Source organism: Colletotrichum spaethianum, assembly GCF_022836535.1.
Source record: "Colletotrichum spaethianum MAFF 239500 DNA, contig03, whole genome shotgun sequence".
NCBI lineage: Eukaryota > Fungi > Ascomycota > Sordariomycetes > Glomerellales > Glomerellaceae > Colletotrichum > Colletotrichum spaethianum.
The window spans coordinates 894355-911542 of record NW_026054773.1 but is presented as its reverse complement, the minus strand read 5'-3'; the positions used below and the strand labels follow the sequence as shown (position 1 = coordinate 911542).

The 17188-nt window shown below is 51.7% G+C and overlaps 7 protein-coding genes and 1 non-coding gene across 8 annotated transcripts; 2 read left to right on the top strand and 6 right to left on the bottom strand.

Annotated features, from left to right (window-relative positions):
- Positions 1-263: 263 nt before the first annotated feature.
- On the bottom strand, positions 264-2595 carry ColSpa_01737 (aconitate hydratase, mitochondrial; the record flags this gene model as incomplete). The annotated part of the gene is given in 6 exon segments (XM_049267949.1): positions 264-1074; positions 1103-1212; positions 1253-1624; positions 1654-1892; positions 1914-2335; positions 2348-2595. The coding sequence occupies 6 exon segments, from the start codon at positions 2593-2595 to the stop codon at positions 264-266; spliced, it is 2202 nt and encodes a 733-aa protein (XP_049123906.1).
- Positions 2596-5308: 2713 nt separating this feature from the next.
- Positions 5309-5512, top strand: ColSpa_01736 (uncharacterized protein; the record flags this gene model as incomplete). The annotated part of the gene is made up of 1 exon (XM_049267948.1): positions 5309-5512. One exon carries the CDS (start codon positions 5309-5311, stop codon positions 5510-5512), a length of 204 nt encoding a protein of 67 aa, XP_049123905.1.
- Positions 5513-9237: 3725 nt separating this feature from the next.
- On the top strand, positions 9238-9594 carry ColSpa_01735 (4-sulfomuconolactone hydrolase; the record flags this gene model as incomplete). The annotated part of the gene is made up of 1 exon (XM_049267947.1): positions 9238-9594. The coding sequence occupies one exon, from the start codon at positions 9238-9240 to the stop codon at positions 9592-9594; it is 357 nt and encodes a 118-aa protein (XP_049123904.1).
- A 220-nt stretch (positions 9595-9814) lies between these two features.
- ColSpa_01734 (4-hydroxy-4-methyl-2-oxoglutarate aldolase) lies at positions 9815-10369 on the bottom strand (the record flags this gene model as incomplete). The annotated part of the gene is made up of 2 exons (XM_049267946.1): positions 9815-10090; positions 10151-10369. The coding sequence occupies 2 exons, from the start codon at positions 10367-10369 to the stop codon at positions 9815-9817; spliced, it is 495 nt and encodes a 164-aa protein (XP_049123903.1).
- Positions 10370-11273: 904 nt separating this feature from the next.
- On the bottom strand, positions 11274-11357 carry ColSpa_tRNA_050. The gene is given in 2 exon segments: positions 11274-11309; positions 11322-11357. It is a non-coding gene; the product is annotated as a tRNA-Trp (tRNA).
- Positions 11358-12109: 752 nt separating this feature from the next.
- ColSpa_01733 (unsaturated rhamnogalacturonyl hydrolase YteR) lies at positions 12110-13276 on the bottom strand (the record flags this gene model as incomplete). The annotated part of the gene is made up of 1 exon (XM_049267945.1): positions 12110-13276. The coding sequence occupies one exon, from the start codon at positions 13274-13276 to the stop codon at positions 12110-12112; it is 1167 nt and encodes a 388-aa protein (XP_049123902.1).
- Positions 13277-13939: 663 nt separating this feature from the next.
- ColSpa_01732 (PII-type proteinase) lies at positions 13940-15004 on the bottom strand (the record flags this gene model as incomplete). Its single annotated transcript, XM_049267944.1, has 1 exon — positions 13940-15004. The coding sequence occupies one exon, from the start codon at positions 15002-15004 to the stop codon at positions 13940-13942; it is 1065 nt and encodes a 354-aa protein (XP_049123901.1).
- Positions 15005-15046: 42 nt separating this feature from the next.
- ColSpa_01731 (minor extracellular protease vpr) lies at positions 15047-16703 on the bottom strand (the record flags this gene model as incomplete). Its single annotated transcript, XM_049267943.1, has 2 exons — positions 15047-15308; positions 15370-16703. 2 exons carry the CDS (start codon positions 16701-16703, stop codon positions 15047-15049), a joined length of 1596 nt encoding a protein of 531 aa, XP_049123900.1.
- Between the last annotated feature and the right edge of the window lie 485 nt (positions 16704-17188).

Genomic DNA, 17188 nt, shown 5'->3' with positions numbered 1-17188 from the left:
GCCTCTAGTCTTCTCAGTTAGTCCACTGGATTTCCACTGGGTGCTCGTTCAATCGTTAGAAACCCTGAGGATTGGTCAGAAGAACATCGTGTCACTTTAGCTTTCGCAAAGAGCTGGTGCAAGTGTATAAATATCCGTTCTTCATACCAAAAATCACTTGTTATGCCATCTTGGAACTTTGAACGGAAATATTTTGGTTTCTGAATGAATAGTGATGGTATCACCGTGATATCCTTTATTACCGCAGGCGGTATTTCAATGAATTATGCTTTCTGACCAAGAACAACATGTTTGATGTAATTAAGCGCACTTCCGGCTCTAGGCCAGCTGACCTGGTTGAGTTCATAAGAGTGGTTCAACTTTGCCTTCCACCTGGAGCCCTCATGCGTTACAATCTCCATCGTAACTTGGTTCCCAGGCTGCAATTCTCCTTCCTCAACATCCAACAGGCTCAAGTGGTCGCCATCCTTGATCTTCGCATAGTCACCAGTGTTACTAAATGTAAGCGGCAGCATGCCCTGCTTTTTCAAAATCGTCTCGTGAATCCTCGCAAAGCTTTTGGCGATAATAGCAACACCTCCTAAGTACCGCGGCTCTAGAGCGACATGCTCTCGCGAGCTACCCTCTCCGTAGTTGTCGTTTGCGACGATGCACCATCTGATGCCAGCCTTCTTCACACTTCGCGTTACCTGCGGAACAGGCTTGATTAACTGATCGACAGGATCCGTAGCTTTACCGATATTTTCCCACGAGCTGTAGCCCGGAAGAAACGCGTTGGTGGCGCCGAGCAGCATGTTGTTGCTGATATTTTCCAGATGGCCACGATACTTGTACCATGGACCGGCAGGGGATATATGGTCTGTGGTGCATTTTCCGCGGACCTTGGTCAAGATATTCATGTCGCTTGCTTGTCCGCTCTGCCAGGGGCTAAAAGGTGTCAACAGTTGAAGGCTATCACTGCTTGGGTCGATGTTGACTATTAGATCCGAGGTATCGGACATGACAGGCGGTTGGAAGCGGTAAGTATTGGGTGAAAAGACGGATCGTAGTTCGTCGGCTTTTGGTGGGGAGAATCTGAAAACCTCAGATTTGCCAGACGTACGTGGTACAGATGCTATCGGTGATCGGGTTGAAGGTGAGGTCGCCAACGAACGCGAACGCTGTTGCTAGCTTGGACGATATCACGAAGGAGTGAGTTGCAGGATTGCCATCCTGGCGATCAGTAAAGTTTCTGTTGAAACTAGACACAAACAGAGTTCTCTTCGGCGCCCTTAATATCAACGTCTTTGCGGTCCCATTGACCAACACATGAACCACAGGAATTGCTCGACACCGTGGCGCCAGCTTGCCTCAAGGTCGTAAGAATCCCTTCTGCTTCAGCCGTTGCGCGAATCTGTTCACTGCCAGGGCTGACCAAGGAGGGTGTCTTGGTTCTCTCCAAGCCGGCCTCTCGCGCTTGGACGACAAGATCTCGGACCTTCTCGAGGTCCTCATGTGAGCTGTTGGTGCAGCTTCCCACCAAGCTACAGCTTAGCTCCGAGGGCCAAGAGTTCTCGCTAATGTGCTGCTTAAATCTCGAGAGCGGATGGGCCAGATCAGAGGTGAAGGGGCCATTGATGTGAGGCTCAAGGGTTGACAGGTCATCTTGATGACGTTGTCGTAATATCTGTCGCTGCCCGCATCTGCCACAAGCAGTTCCTTCTTGAAAGTGTAGGCGTATTTTGCTATTTCTTCCCGATTCGTCGCTAACAGATAACGCGACGTAGCTCCTGAATAGGGGAAAATACACGACGTAGATCCAACCTCAGCAGACATGTTGCATACCGTTGCCATTGCAGTCGCTCCTAATGTGTTGGTACCAGGGCCGAAAAATTCGATAATCTTGCCCTTGCCTCAAGATACTGTCAGTATACCAGCAACTTTGCAGATAATGTCCTTGGGTGAGCTCCATCCTTGGAACTTGCCAGTCAGGCGAACGCCAATGACCTTTGGGGATGCGAGCTCCCAAGGCATACCAGACATTGCGTCGACGGCGTCAACATCGCCAACGCCAATGCCTAGCCTACTCATTCCTCCAGCGTTGGGTGTGTGCGAGTAGGTACCGATCATGAGCCCGCCAGGAAATGCGTAGTTCTCGAAGATAGTCGTGTGAATAATTCCCGCTCCAGGCTTCCAGTAGCCAATCCCATATTTTCTCGACGCACTGCCAAGGAAGGCATATACCTCTTTGTGGTTGCTTGCGCCTCGCGCGAGATCCTGCTTGTCTCCCTTTTCGGCTACTATCAAGCGGTCACTGTGTACTGAAGTCGGTACTCTGACCCACGGGAGGCCGGCGCTAATGAATTACAAAAGCGCCATTGTCGCCGTGGCGTCATGGCAAGCAACTTGATCTGGCCGCAGGACCCGTATCGTCTTTCCACGCCATATGTTATCGAGTGACCAGTCATTCTCGCCTGTAATCAGTTGACTGTACAGCACTTTCTCGGAGAGAGTCAGGGGCGTTTCGTAGATCGTTGAACAGTGCGAAGAGCTTCCAGTCGCAGCCTGTAATCTAGTGTATTGCACTACATGGTCAGAACGACATCGAGATACCATCTGGACAACGGCTGAGACTCACAGACTCCAATGGACTCAGAGCGACATGTCCAGCTGGCGTTGCAGGATCTCGTGTCAACACTGCCCAGGAAATTTGCCTCGAAGAAGAGTAAGCGTTTGGCTGCACTCGTCTCAACAGAGACAACATGTTGATGACTTTTGCAATGACGCGCCAGCCCGAACGCCAAGCAGTAGTTCTTCCATTCTTTATCAGCTGGCCAGTCCGCCTTGTAAACGTTGGCATCAAATCGGTCGCGACTTGTCATCAGTGTCTTCGAGGTCAAGAATGACTGGACAGTACCCTGCCAAACTGCCGGGCTGTGTCAGCGACGGAGTAGTCCATATGACGTCCAGGTGAGATGGAGACGGAATGCTCCGTCCACCACCAAAATTGGGGCAAATGTGGGGAGCCATCCGCACAACCCCTTTTCAGTGCCGCTCCAATCGCGCGTGACAGTCAATACCCTGGATTTGTAAAGTTTCCTATCTCGTACGGGTCGCCAATGCCGGCCAAAGGAAAGCTCCAGCTGAACTCGGACTTGTCAAAGTCAGCTAGAAAACTCTCTATCTCCGGAACGTAGTCGTCGGCTCCTGGATGAAACGAGCCGCTAGGGTAAACTCCCTGCCAGTGTACGGAATCCTGAGGGTGTGCCATGTCCACAGAAGGCCCCGGTATATGTTGCCAAGATGTGTCAGTTCCATTGAGCGGGAGAGGCGGGATATTTTCTTGTTGGCTGGTTGTGTCATAGATTGCCGCCTCCTCTGGCTCCCCCATAGCATGTTGTCCGTCATCTGAAGAAAGAGGAGTAAAGAGTCGGGGGTTCTTGGACGGCATATTGCCAGTATACAGCTTGCGAATTGTCAAATCGACGATGGCGCCGAAGCTTTTCTGTCCTTTCTTGACAGAAGGCCACCACTCACCGCCGACAGTCAAAAGACCCGAGCAAGCACGCAGGCTTCTTGAGAGGTCTGCCGTCGACGCGCTTTGTCGAACGGCTGAGCATGTCCAAAATGAGTAGATCAACGTCGCCCCAGCGGCAAAGATGTTCTGAACTGTTCGCCATCCGTGGTGCAGACCTTGCATATCGTGCAACGCCTGATAGTCCTGGAGTATAGAGGCAGCGTTGTTGAAGCAAACTTGAAGCGATTCCGAAGGCGGGGTTCGTATCGCTTGTGACGGTTGGAAGAGCATAACCATTGTTGTATGGTATTTGATCTTTAGTTTCAGCTTCCACATGCGTCTTTGACGGTTATCAAGACCCGAAAAGTTGAATGGTTCTTTAGAAACTCTTTGCCACCAACTATTAAGCTCATCCTTGATTCTGGTCTGCTGGATTGTCGGGTTTGGTGGCAGCGCAAACCAGGTAGAGTCGCACGGAAGATGATACAGTTGTAATTTGACATCAGAAATAACGCGATCCAGTTCGAATTGAAGTCTCGCGAATGTCAGAACCGCTGCTGAAAAAGAAGACAACATTGGGCTGCTCGTTGCGTTTATATGTCGTGATGATTGTGGTTTGGGCATCTGGACATCGAATGTTTCGTCTCGGAAGCCGAGCGGTCGTCCCTGAATAGAGGATACAGACCTGTTTCTATTAACATTGAACGGAAACGAAAAAAACCAGTAATCTACCCCTACCTGTCTAAGGAATAAACAGTAAAGAATGCCAGACGTCTGATCTGCTGATTATTCATATCGTCTGGATCGGCAGCTGGTGGCGGCTCCCGGTGAATACCCAACTCAACGCAATGCGCGAGCCCAATGTGAACTAAAGTGAATAGATTGACTTCGGCGGGTGTCAGCATACTGTGAACTATCAGGGTGACCAAGGCTTGGATTGAAGACAGCGATATCTGCGAGAAGCAATCTTTGGAGAAGTGTAGCGCAGCTCGGTAGAACCTCTCTGGCGGGAATTCGTATACCCGTGACCTGACTTTGACGATAGCTGCGATGTTGAATACCATGAACAGAACAAACGCCACAACCGGCATGGATATCGAGTGGAATCCTGGGCTGCCGGGTATCCTTTGTCGTCCGTTCCAACGAAAAGCTTGGACTGAGCTGGGCCATCCATGAGGAAAAGGATCTTCGTCTATCGAGCATGGGTAGGTTGCGTAAAGGGCGTCCACAGCGCTGAGTAGAGAGCTTGGTTCGAGAACTGGGTAGTCGGGGTGTATCCATCGGATGTAGGTGTGTATCAAATTCACGGCGTCTTCCTTCTTGGGAAGCTCCTAAGGGAAAAGGTATGTCAGCGTCGTCCTTTCAAAGGGACACAGATAACAGAATAGAACGAACCTGTTGTAGGATGATATGTAGAGAACGGTTGTACTGTTGCGAGACGTTACCATGAACAGAAGACGACGTTTCATGCCATTCAGAAGAAGGGCCCTGGGCTTGGACATCGTCTAGCAGAGCCGCAGGTGTAGAACCAGCGCTCGAAGGGGATACCCCGATGAGATTCGTAAATAGAACACCGGAGCTTGACCCTAAATAGTGCTTTTGATTAGAGTCTGAGTTCAGGGACATCATCCCCAGATTCATCGCGACCGAGTGTGCACGGTCGGGGAACTGCTCGTCGTGGTCGTACGAACCCGCGGCCTCCGCGGGCCGCTTTAGTCCCATCCTCTGGGACCCAAGACTTAACGTCCGTCCTGCAGGTTGACTACTTCCGCGACCGGACCGGAACGAAGACGTTGAGACGGTGTCATCATCATGGTCCACACCTCCGGCGATGGCCGAGCCTTTTGGGTCTGGAAAGGCGTCGATCTGCGGACCTTGAGATATGTCGACATCAGGAAGTCGTTGTTTGATGATGTCTTCGAGCCATTGGATCCTAGCACGGGCGGCACTTGCGAAGCTGTACCCAGGGGCAATGCATCAGCGAGGGACTTTTGCATCAGTCCAACCATGCAGTGAGGATCACTCCGGTCGCTTGGGGAAGGCCCGCTTCGTGAACAGGACAGATGAGGAAATTATGTTATACTTACTTGCGAGGAACCAGTAAGCCTGAATTCTGACTGTCGACATCAAGGCAAGTCTCGCCAGCTTTTGCGCAATTCGTACAAGCAGGGACTTCTCCGTCACACTGAGAAGGATGAGCAACGTTAATAATTGGGCCGGAGTAACGCGGTGAGTTGGTCCCAGTCAACCTAGGCTAACAGCCAGCGCCAGGGGAAAAGGGAGCTCAGCGGATCCGTAGGGCAGGAAATGGAAGAAAGTCTTACCTTGATGCGTCTTGTGCGACAACGCCGACAGGCTAGTCGGACCTTCTTGGGCGGGTTCACCCGTGTGGCCATGACTGGCAAAAGAAAGGTGTGATGCAGACTACTTTTTTTTGATTATGCCTGGTGTGTCGAGGTTTGAGCTGCTGGAATGAACTCGATTGATGAGAGAATAAGTTGAGGACGCACGCCGCGCAGACCTATCGCATTTAGGTGAGCTACTCAAGGTACATGGTACATCTATTGGATCTTGGATGATGGGACTCTGGTAGGGGCTTGTTACACTAACAGTCCTCTCGCCATATCGATCAACGAGGGGGATGTGGCCTGAGTGGCTCTTTTGGGGTAAAGGCATATTTAATGACGCCGGGTGATACCCACCCGTAAGCTCACGAAAGAAAGGCCGGGATCATAGGGTTTCGGTAGAACTGTAGCGAAAGCCAGACTACAGTCTCTAGCGGTCAAGGCAGCTCACAACAGGACCTGGGACGAAAGGATTGGCCGGTACGCACAACTACAGTGGTGGCTTAGCACTGGGTTTGAGTGAACTGCCTAATCGCACGCTAGATTCGCGGTGTAGTCAACATCTAGTCCCCCTACCATCTCACAAAGACCTCGGTTCTGAGTTTGTTGATGGACGTCTAGTGTCCAACAACTATGTTTGTGTCAGTACCTTGCTGTGACTGTTGACTGTGCGTCGGATATTATGCTGGGTTTTTGATGTTGGGCGGTACGTTCCTGACTGTAGGTCTGCTACCGAAGGCATACGTTCACCAGTGATAAGCCTGCTTTGCTCGGAGTTGCGTTCTTGTTTTGTCGAACAGGGCATACAACCCCGCTGCCCACACCATCTATCCATCGTTATGCGGAGATTATTTCGCTGCCAAGACTTGCAGGATGATCATCCTTACTGTTGTTTTTGACTTGAGGGCTGTTTTGTGTCTATCTACAACTTAGCCTTCTGGCTACTCCCTTGCCCCTTTTTGCGGTCTGTTGCAAAACACTTAACGCATTATCGTAAATGGGGAAGCTTGAGGCGCCAGGATTCTAGGGTATGCGAACACGAACCTGATCACTTATTTGTCTTCCAAGTGGCATGTGCCAATGGAACTGACAATTTCGGGACTAGTGCTTCCTGTCTCAACTCACACTCAATCTGGCCAAGAGAGGGGTCGTGCCCTTTCTTAGACCAGCGACTCCCGAATCGCGTACATTGACCGTGGTACAATGCCACATTGCGCAGTTGATCATTTGATCGTAACCCCGTCTAAGGCTTTCCACCTTTGTATTAACGACATCGAATAGTATTGCGGCACAAACACACCCCCAGCAGCAGCTTTAACCAAGACAGTAGGATGGCACCCTCTGCCAAACGGCTTCATTGGCGGCTCAATAGCATCCACAGAGCACTGTAGGTGGTGAAACGCGCAAGCGCGCTGGAGCTCTGCTTGAGTGCCACTGGGAGTAACCCACGAAATAGACCAGCCACACCGTCCGTGCTGACGATGCTAATTACTGATCCCACAGCTTGTGGACTTGAGTCGCCGCGCCCCAGCTTTGTCTTCGACAATTATGGTTTTGGGTTTTCCGCCAGGGGTCACGATAATCACGTTCTCCGTGGCACCTGCTAGCATGTCGGCAGCCTTGGTTAAATTTCCCTGTTTGGTGACCTTTCGGCAGCTTCCTTCTGATGCCGTCAAAAGGTAAAGAATCGTCTGCCCAACTTTGACGCATTTGAGACACAGAACGCACTGGCCTCCGTGTAGAGCACTGTAGAACCAGACGTACGTATTCCTGAGACGAAGAATCTCAACGGCGATTTGGACGAACTCAAAATCTGTTTCCGCGATTTAATGTTTACCGCTAGATATTTGGCTTGTTTAGCCTCGCGCTTAGATACATAGGCAAAGGCTCAACAAGGGATCCCGCTCGAGTTCCGTTCTCGCATTCAGGTGGAGGAGCTCCACTGGTGCGAGTGAACGTGGACATACCGCACAAAAGTCTCGACGCCCACCGACGGCTGCGTCAGCCATCACACTTAAAAGTGGTGGGCAAAGTAGACAGTCTTCGGCTCCTCTTGAATCGAGGTTAGATGATCCTCATCAGAGTTGTATTCACTGCGTTTTGTAACTCTTGAAGCTGCGCTTTGTAGAGACTTGTTTTAAATAGTCCCCGGGGTGCCTTTTTGCAAGCTACAAAGAGTGGTTTTCTAGCGGCGTCTGGTTTAGAGCCATCCGATTGGCACGCCTTGGAAGCTGAGGATATCCGTTAGCGGAGCTCCGCAGCATCTTTTTCTGACGACAAAGAGTGGCTCTCCCTAACTTACTAGCAACATGTACGCTAGAGTGGCTAAATGACACGTGCATTGTTAAACAAAAGTTACCAATTCTCCATCAGGCGTGCTACGGCGGAAGACTCGGGGTGGAAAAATCCGTGTGAGGAGTGGATCCCACGCATTCCGTGGGCGTGGCTGGGTGCTCGTGGCGCAGCTGGAACTGTCCCGCAAAGGAGTCCTTCTCGCCGCGGAGCTGTCCGCTTCTTGGACGGTCCAGACACGGGTAGCTCCAGATTAGTCAACCCCATGGTCAACTGCCGAGCAAGCTGATGACAGGGTTGGATTTCGTGACTTGCCTTCATGCTGGCAACTTGCAAACGACCGGCATTACTATGTCCCCCTAGAAGTCCGCCTGACGCCTGAAACAGAACCGGGAGATAATGGGTATAGCAATCACATCAGCTTTTCCCTGGCAATTAGGGATGATGTCTGGAAACTAGCAGCCGAGAGAGCGCCGACAACTACGAACGACATTAACTATGGACCCCTCGGGGGGCCCGGCCAAAAGAAGGCATTTTTCCACTGCTTCCTTGGTTGTGTAAAAAACAAAACATAATGACGGTCAGCTCTTCAAAACGGAGTCGTACGCTTACAGTCCAGACATACACCTTACCCCGCCGCCGACGCCACGTTTGAAAAGTTAAAAAAAAACTATGGCATCACTAGGTCCGTCCTTACCCACGAAATGTCTTGTAGAGATGACTTTACCTTGTTGAAAACCTTTTTGTCTCAGCTTGACAATCAAAAGAATCGGGCTGTTGGCGCCATCAACCCTGCCAAGACAAGTGACGGAGAAATACTCTCTATGCACAAGGCTGGCGTTTGAGGCGTCCGGGTGAATTAGTATCAGTACAACGCCTTGGAAGATGTCGAACTGTAGAAGATTGCCTTGCTAGCTAGCTCATCTAAGGAGAGTCTCAAATTTGTCATTGCCTTGAAGTTTGACGATTACAACGATCCGAACCGATTTCTGGGGTGCGCTGGAGCAGTTTGTCCACGACGTCATCGTCAAGCAAAGCGTCGACCTGGTGACAGACCACTTTGCATTATTAAAGATACAAGCCTTCTCCCGGCGAAATACCACCATGATGTTAATTACACAACAGCCCGGCTTCGACGGGTTAACGAGATTGGCCAGGGATGGCAATTTATGGGTCAAGCTAAGCGCGCCGTACCGCAACAGTGAGGACAAACCAGGCTACTATGATGCCAAAAGTCTGGTCCGCGCATTCATGGATGCGAACAAGCATCAAGTAATATGGGACAGTGACTGGCCGCACATATCACGGATGAAGATGCGCTTTCAAGAGGAGGCAATGAAAGAGCCGTCATATCTCGAGGTGGATGATGCGGCCTGGCTTAAGAGCCTGAAGTCATGGCTCTCAGCCGAGGAATGGGGTCTCATGATGATTCGTAACTCGACCCGTCTGTTTAGACGATAAAAGACTGCAATATGGGTCGAACATAAAGCAGTACTATCACGGAATAGATTAACACTGCGACATACCATCGAGTCCTCATGAGGTCCTCCTGCCTTCCGATATGGAGCGATGGCGTGGTTCGGTGACCGTCCACAGATTAAGCACATAGATGAAACAAAGGGACTTGTGAGAACGATGCTAAACGTGCTGCGTAGAGGGTACTTCTATATCCCATTGATATCTACTTGTCTTTCCTGACATTCCTAATAAGATCGCCCATCGAGGCTCCCTTCCTCAGCTCAGCAAACATTCTCTCATCAACCTCTGCCCGCTCTTGACACAAAGCAACCACTTTCTCTACCAGTGATACGGGCGTGACCACAACACCGTCAGAGTCACCAATCAGAATATCACCGGGGTTGATCCAGAGATCGCTATTGAATTGGAGTGGCACGTTCACTCGGGATGCGCGAGTGAAGGTATTGGACCCGAGAATTGAGGTACCTTGTGCGAAGACCTATCGTAACGTTTAGGTACGCTAGTATCAATTTTGTCATGATGAGACATATGAGCTTACCGGGAAACCCATCTCGTTGTGCTCGCTAATTTCTCTTATCCGACCATCGATCACGACACCTTGAGCACCCAGGTACTTGGCTCTTGTAGACATCAGACCGCCCCAGCAAGCCGACGACAATCGCTTGGGCTGTTGAACGTACATAATGCCGCCTTCTTGGTTGTAGTCGACGAAGTTCTTGTCCAACTTCGGCGCTGAGATAGCACTCACTTCAACCATTTGCACCGTTATAGCAGGGCCAGAAACGCGTATCGATGCACCCGGTGAGAACATGCGAACGCCATCAAGAAAGCCGCCCTGTGGATACTTTAGCTTTACCAGAGCGTCTCCAATCCGATCGACCGTCAGCATTTGCAACAAGACTGGCGGTCTCCGCCGTGACATGGCGTGGCAATGGCTGGCTCTTACATCACAGGAGGTGAACTTTCGCAGAATCTCTAGGGCGCGAGAGAACATTGCGGTACCAGGCTTGAATCTCACTTTTCCTAAAGTTACACAAAAGTATCTTGGAAATCAAAACCGGCGTATTACTAAAAATTGACATTCGACTGATAACTTCAGAATTGTGAAGTCCGGTAACGATGCGACGTCGGAACCATTCACTGTAGCTCCGACCCCCGAGGCGTGGTGCATCGGGTCATTGCCGAAAGCTTGGACCAAGTGGATCAAGTCCCTTCGGGAACACTCCGCCTTGATCCCCTTCCTCTTTGTCGATGATGGAACACTCCGGTCACGACACCGGAATCAGTATGACGCAGATAGGTGAGCTGATACTACATTGCGAAACGTCCATCCGTATAAAGACTAAGTTCAGGCCGGAGCCCATGGACAGGGCCGGTGTCGGCTTTGGGTCGATTCGATACATGTTGATGAATATCTCTAAGCCCTGTATGATGGCTTTATCTAACACACAACACCGGACCGAGACGAGACTGTTTACGCATGACTTCGAACCAATGTTGGATACATACACGGCAGTCTCTGTTTACTTGCATATCTTATGCACTTGTATTTCCGCCCGGAGTCACATTTTCGCCACGGGTTGGCCGTGAGTAACAGCGTCACAGATAGCGCCAAAAGATAGGAAGGAACCAAAAGGAAGACGTTCACAACGTTTGAATAATGAACCCAACCTGATTCGAACAGATAACCTTTCGATAACAATCCAGAGCTGGAGTCGAACGCGCTACCGTTGCGCCATGGGTCCGAAGCGATGCCATCGTGGATCGCTGTGGATACTATAGTTGCGGCGCATGTAAGAAACGCTCGATGTGAGTAGACCTAGATCTATGCACAGAAAGCCATAACATAGATTCTGTATACAGTTCACATGCTTAAAATACTTGAGGTCTTTATACTTGGGTTGAGGTGGTTCTAGTCAATGTATCCACATCCCAAATACTCGCAACAACTCCTATAGACGAGAAAAGGCGTACTAATAACAGCCAGTACGCCGGGTGTATCTATCTGCTGACTTGTGCATCAAGGTTATGACCCTCCTCGAAGCTTATCTAGTCTTTGATATGCGGTTAACCTGTCGACAGATTTAGATATCTTGATATGGCTACTTGAGTTCTTCTTGAGCACTCCATCCAGCAGCAAAGTGACTGACTCCTGTCTATCTCTTGTCAAAGTTTCCGTGGTTCTTTAGTATGTTTGATCGTTGTCTTGACCTCGGAATCGTTGCTGTTTGATAGAAGTCGTCGTCCAAGTGCCCAGACAGTGACCCTGGTTGTACCACGATTACAGATATACCGATCATTTCCCAGGGGCCAAGCGGATGCATTGGGCCAAGAATCATGAATCATAAATCCCAGCGCCAAAAGCTTTACGTTATTCATCAAACAGATTCCAATAGTCCTGACATTGTAAACGTGATTACATCTATAATTGCCATTCAAAGCCAGGTTGATAATATATCATATTGTCACAGGTGCCCTTTCGCGTATGACTATGACCTTAGCATCTCTCTACCTCAAGTGAAGCCAAAATAAATGCGGACTCTCCTAGAAGACTATTCGGTAAAAGTGGCTGGTTGGTGTAATATTCGTATGACGCAGTAGAGTTGAGACTACAAACCGCTACCGTCTTGTTGTAGCCAATGGTCCCGTTACCAGTGTCAACAACGAAGTTGCGAACGGTGTAGTCGTATGCTTTCAGAGCCGCTTGTCTAAAATCTACTTTGGAGTCAGAGAGCATGCCAATTCTCTTGCCCTTCAACATGGAGAACATGAAGAGGGCCGTGCTAGAGCTTTCGAGGTAGTTGCCGCTGCGGCCTGGGAAAGTCGTGATTTGCCACCAGGCTCCGGTCTCCGGATCGGCGTATCTGACGAGTGACGTAGCAAGCTGAGTCGTCATCTGTCGGAGTTGCTTACAGACTGGTTCCGCCTCACGCTTGCCCGCGAGACAGTCCAGAGACTCCCATGTTTGCACCAGACCAGCGACAAACCAGCCCACAGAGCGACCCCAAACATACGGGCTCGCACCCGTCTTCGAGTCCGCCCAAACAGCCCTCTTCGAGTAGTCGTAACCATGAGCAACCAACGAAGTATTCTTCTGAAAGCAGTGTTCGTAAAGTAGCGTCATCTGCAGGCTAATGTCCGTGTAATTAGGCTGCGGCTGGGATGCCATGAAGGGCAGCACAGAGAACATGCCATCAAGGTAGCTCCATTGCGGGTAAACGTAATACCACAGTCCGCCTTCGGGGTTCCTGATCTGAAGCGACAAAGACTCATTGATGGTGTTCAATGCTGCTGAAACTGTAGGCGAGATTGAAACGACATCCGCTTGCAAAGCTTCTTGAACGGCATTGGCGACCGAAAAACGATCCAGAGGCCGTGTCGCCACATAGGTTGCGTTGGTCAGGCTTGGTATGCCGGCCTCAAGGACATCTCCCAGGTAGGGAGCGTACTGATCTTTCAGCTCTGGGTACTGCTTGATGACAGCCTCGAGGGCGATTGAAAGAATGCCTGTTTCCAAATAGCTGCTTGATGCGCCTGACGAAATAACGCCTTGCTTTCGTTCCTTGATGCTATCGAGCATCCATGTCGAGTATCGGCGGCTTTCGCAAGTCACGGGGGCACTGAAACCGACAACGGCCAAGAGCCAAGCCGTGAGGTGCGGCATGGCGACCACCGAAAAGTTAATAAAACGTTGGAGTTGTTGGAACCTGGTGTGGCTAGGCTGGAATTAGCGAGCCAACTGCGCTGGCTTTATACTTCTGCTGCATGACTCAGGCTGATCGCCCGTTGTTATGTAGCTAATTACCGAGGCCTCAAACCTACTGTGGGTGAGAGATTACTTGTTTTCTTCGAAGAAACCTAATACAAATTGTCCCCTTTTGCAAAATCATTTAGCGTGCCGATACTTCCGCATTTTTCATTTTTCACCACCCACCGGCCTAGAGCGTCGATGCATTTGGTAAGGATGATGTGTGCAGCAGCTCCTCAACCGTCAGCAGATCCCCATAAAGGCATATAGGTAGTTGCTTTGGTAACTGAGAACGGCGGGGTATCGACGAATTGGCGATGTAACAAAAGAAGGAAGAAGAAAAAAAGAGAGAAAAAAAACCCCAATGTTATCGGCCGTGCCAGGTTCAAATTTTTTTATGTGATAACCTGAGAGCGGATACAAATACCATGAGCGGAAGCGCGTGAACACTCAGTCAGACAGGCAAGAAAATTAGTGGCACACGCTAGAGGGGCTAAGATGTCTCTGAAGAGTTATTCAACGTGTAAGCATGAGCTACTGAAAGCACGGAACGACTTCAATGTCTTTCTACCAACTTCTCTAAGCAAGATACTTCAAGTTGAACTCGACAGTCTCGACGACGTCCCAGTCCTCCTCCTTCATTGCATCCCCGAAGATTCTGAGAGCACTCGCAATGAACTTGTAAGTACCCTCCGGCACAACAGTGCTGCCAGCCAAGTAGCCGCCAAAGTTCCACGTGTAGCCGAAGCGGTGGGCATACGGAACAGGCGACTGTGGCACAGGGCCAAGGGTCGGATAACCCAGGTGATCGGTTACCTTCAGTGTCGAGTTACCAACGCCGCCGACAGCCACAAGCTCGACATGCAGCTCAGTAGTACCGACGGTGGGAGTAACGACCATTTTGGGGTAGATTGCGCTACCAGTTGACCCAGGGCGAGGGACGGTGAAGGTACGGTTGGCGGCAACGGGAATCAGGAAGTGGTTGTCAGTAGAGGAAAGGTAGACGCCGGTGAGACCATTGCCGGGGGCCAGGACGGGGGTATCATGCATGCTGCCGGCGACGCCAAGGTAAGGGACCGAAAGTGTCTCGCCGTTGCTGCCGTCGAGCGTGATGTAGCCACTGTAAACGGGCAAGAGGGTGCTATTCAGGCCGCTGGGGGGCATGGCAGTGAACTTGACCTCGGCACTACCGCCGGCGGGAACGGTGAGAGTGTCGGCATCGAAGATGATCTCAGCCCAGGCCTCAGCAGTAGGCGGAGGGGAACGGGCAACAGTAAGTGGAGCCGTGTCCGGGATGAAGGTGTAGACAGTCACAGCCTTGGCGTGGCCGAGCTGGTAGGTGACTTCCTCTGAGGCCATGTTCTTGACGCTGAAGGTGTGCTCGGCGACGAAGTGATCGGTGTCGTTCAGGGAGATGCCAGAAGAGCCAAGAATAGTCGTGCCGTATGCTGCGTCCCAAGCCTGCACCAAGCCCGCACCCTGCTGAGGCACAGGAGCCAGGATGTCCTCATGAGCAGTAGTACCATCGTTCCAGGCCTTGGGCTGGGCGGTCGCAGCGATTACGGAACGAAGGATCTCTTGGTCAAGAGTACCACGAACCTGGCCGACAAGGGCGTAGACAGCGGCCACGAAGGGGGTGGCCATGGAGGTTCCTCCGTTGACCATGTACTGACCAGAGTCCCAGGTTCAGGTCGAGAGGATTGCACCACCGGGCGCAGTGATCTGAGGCTTGACTTCAAGCTCCCAAGTCGGGCCGTAGCTGCTAAAGGAGCTAGTGTAGCCGGCGGTTGGGCCGTTGCTGGTGGATTCGGCAAAGAGGCCAGAATTTTCGGGGGGTCCCAAAGTAATGGTAACGTTCTCAGCGTAGGCGATCCAGTCCTGTGCCTGACGGGGCATGACCATGCCAATACCCTCAATACCAGCGGTATAGACATACGGGAGGTATAACCTGCTGACCTCTTGTTAGAAATACAAGATCATTTTCAGGGTGGGGAGTGAACTGCACTCACGACTCGCTCGAGGGGTAGAAGAGAATGTACTTGGCACCTCGCGCAAGCAGGTTCTCGGCTTGGGTATCGGACGCGCATGCATCTATGGGAACAAGGGGAATGGCGTTGCTCAAGTCCACATCCTCGGCAATCGTCTCACAACCAGTGTTGTTTACCCCTCCAACCCACAATTGCAGAGTCACGTTTGCCTCCGGAATGGGACGGCTGTCTTGCCATCCGAAAGCAAACTTACCCGTCTCGTTGACAAAGGTGCCGCGGTTCATCACATTCGGCATAATAGTGTTGTCAACGGATCCGATGCCGGCAACGGCCTTTCCAGACGCTGGCGACGCAACAGCCCAGACGCCCAGGTTACCTGAGTTGCCGGCTGCAACGATGACGGGCACACCGGCCTCGGCAATGCGGGAGACGGCAACACCGGCGGCGTCGCTCGCCCAACCGGAGTCGTCACCGGCAGAGCACGAGATGACATCGCTACCATCCTCATAGGCACGGTAAAACGCCGACACCAAGATCTCACTCGTCGTGTAGCCCGCGCAGCCGCTGACCTTGTATACGCCGAGAGTAGCATCCGGCGCCACGCCAGTAAAGCCAAGCTCGTTCTTCTGCGCCATGATGATGCCCGCAACATGCGTGCCCTGACCCTGGCAGGTATCAAGCGGGTCGGCGTCGGGAATGGGCGCGGAAGAGCTCGAATAGTAGTCATCGCCGGTAAAGTCCCAGCCGTAAGCAACAATGCATCCCTCGCCGAAACAGCCGCCGAGGGCCGGGTGTCTATAATCAATGCCAGTGTCGACAATGGCGACTTTGACGCCCTTGCCCGTGAGTCCAGCCTCACGAAGCTTGTCCACCTGCGTCATGACGTGGGTGCTGTAGGTGTCCTTCTCGGCGACGTCGCGACGGTCCTTGATGGACCTCAAGAGCGTGTCGCTGTAAGTCGTCCCGTTGCGACCGATAGAGATAGCCTCGGGCTGGGGCATCTTGATCTTGCGGACGGGCCAGACGCCCTTGACGCTAAGCTTGCCAGCAATCTTGCTGGTAGTGACATCAGGCTCCCCGTCGTCGTCGTCAACGCTGAAGGAAGCGCCATTAAAAAGGCGGTACTTGAGGTCTAGGCGGGGCTTGACGGCGAGACCGTCGGAGCGGAGCTCGTCGTAAAGAGCGGTAGCATCCTGCTCGCCGTTGAGCTCGACGATGTATGCGCCGCGGACGAAGGAGTCTTCGTTCACTGCGGGCGCGGCATCGATGTCGGCAGCATCAGCGGCGGCAGACACGCCCGCCGTTGAGGCCAGAAGCCCCAGTATGAGGGAGGCGGCGTTGGAAGAGAACCTCATGATGGCGGTGATCGCAGGGTAGGAAACGAGTGGCCGGCGATAGCGAGCAAAAGCCCCCGAGAGAGACCGAGAGAATTCATCGCGCGGGGATATATACTTTCGGCGTTGCGGATGAAGATTCACGAACCTGCAAGTGACGAGTGATGCATCGTGAGTGAACACGAGAAATTGGGACCTTCCCAAATGGGCATCGAATTACCGGGCTGTTGGGGTTCGATGGGGATCTTCGTCTTGGCTCGCCGTCACGATGGATTTACTGTACACTCCCCAAGTCGGCTAACGCGCGCTACAGTATTGCACTGTCTGCTTCCACAACTGTCATTTTGACCGAAAGTGCCGCGCTTAGGATTTTTTCTGCTTCATGGGAACGATTTGGAAGCAAGAGCCAGTGGCTGAAGGGTTTTGAGGGCGGTTACGCGGTTGATAACGATATCACCCGACCGCTGAACTTAAGCTCGTGGGGCTATGGTCGTATTCGAAGATCA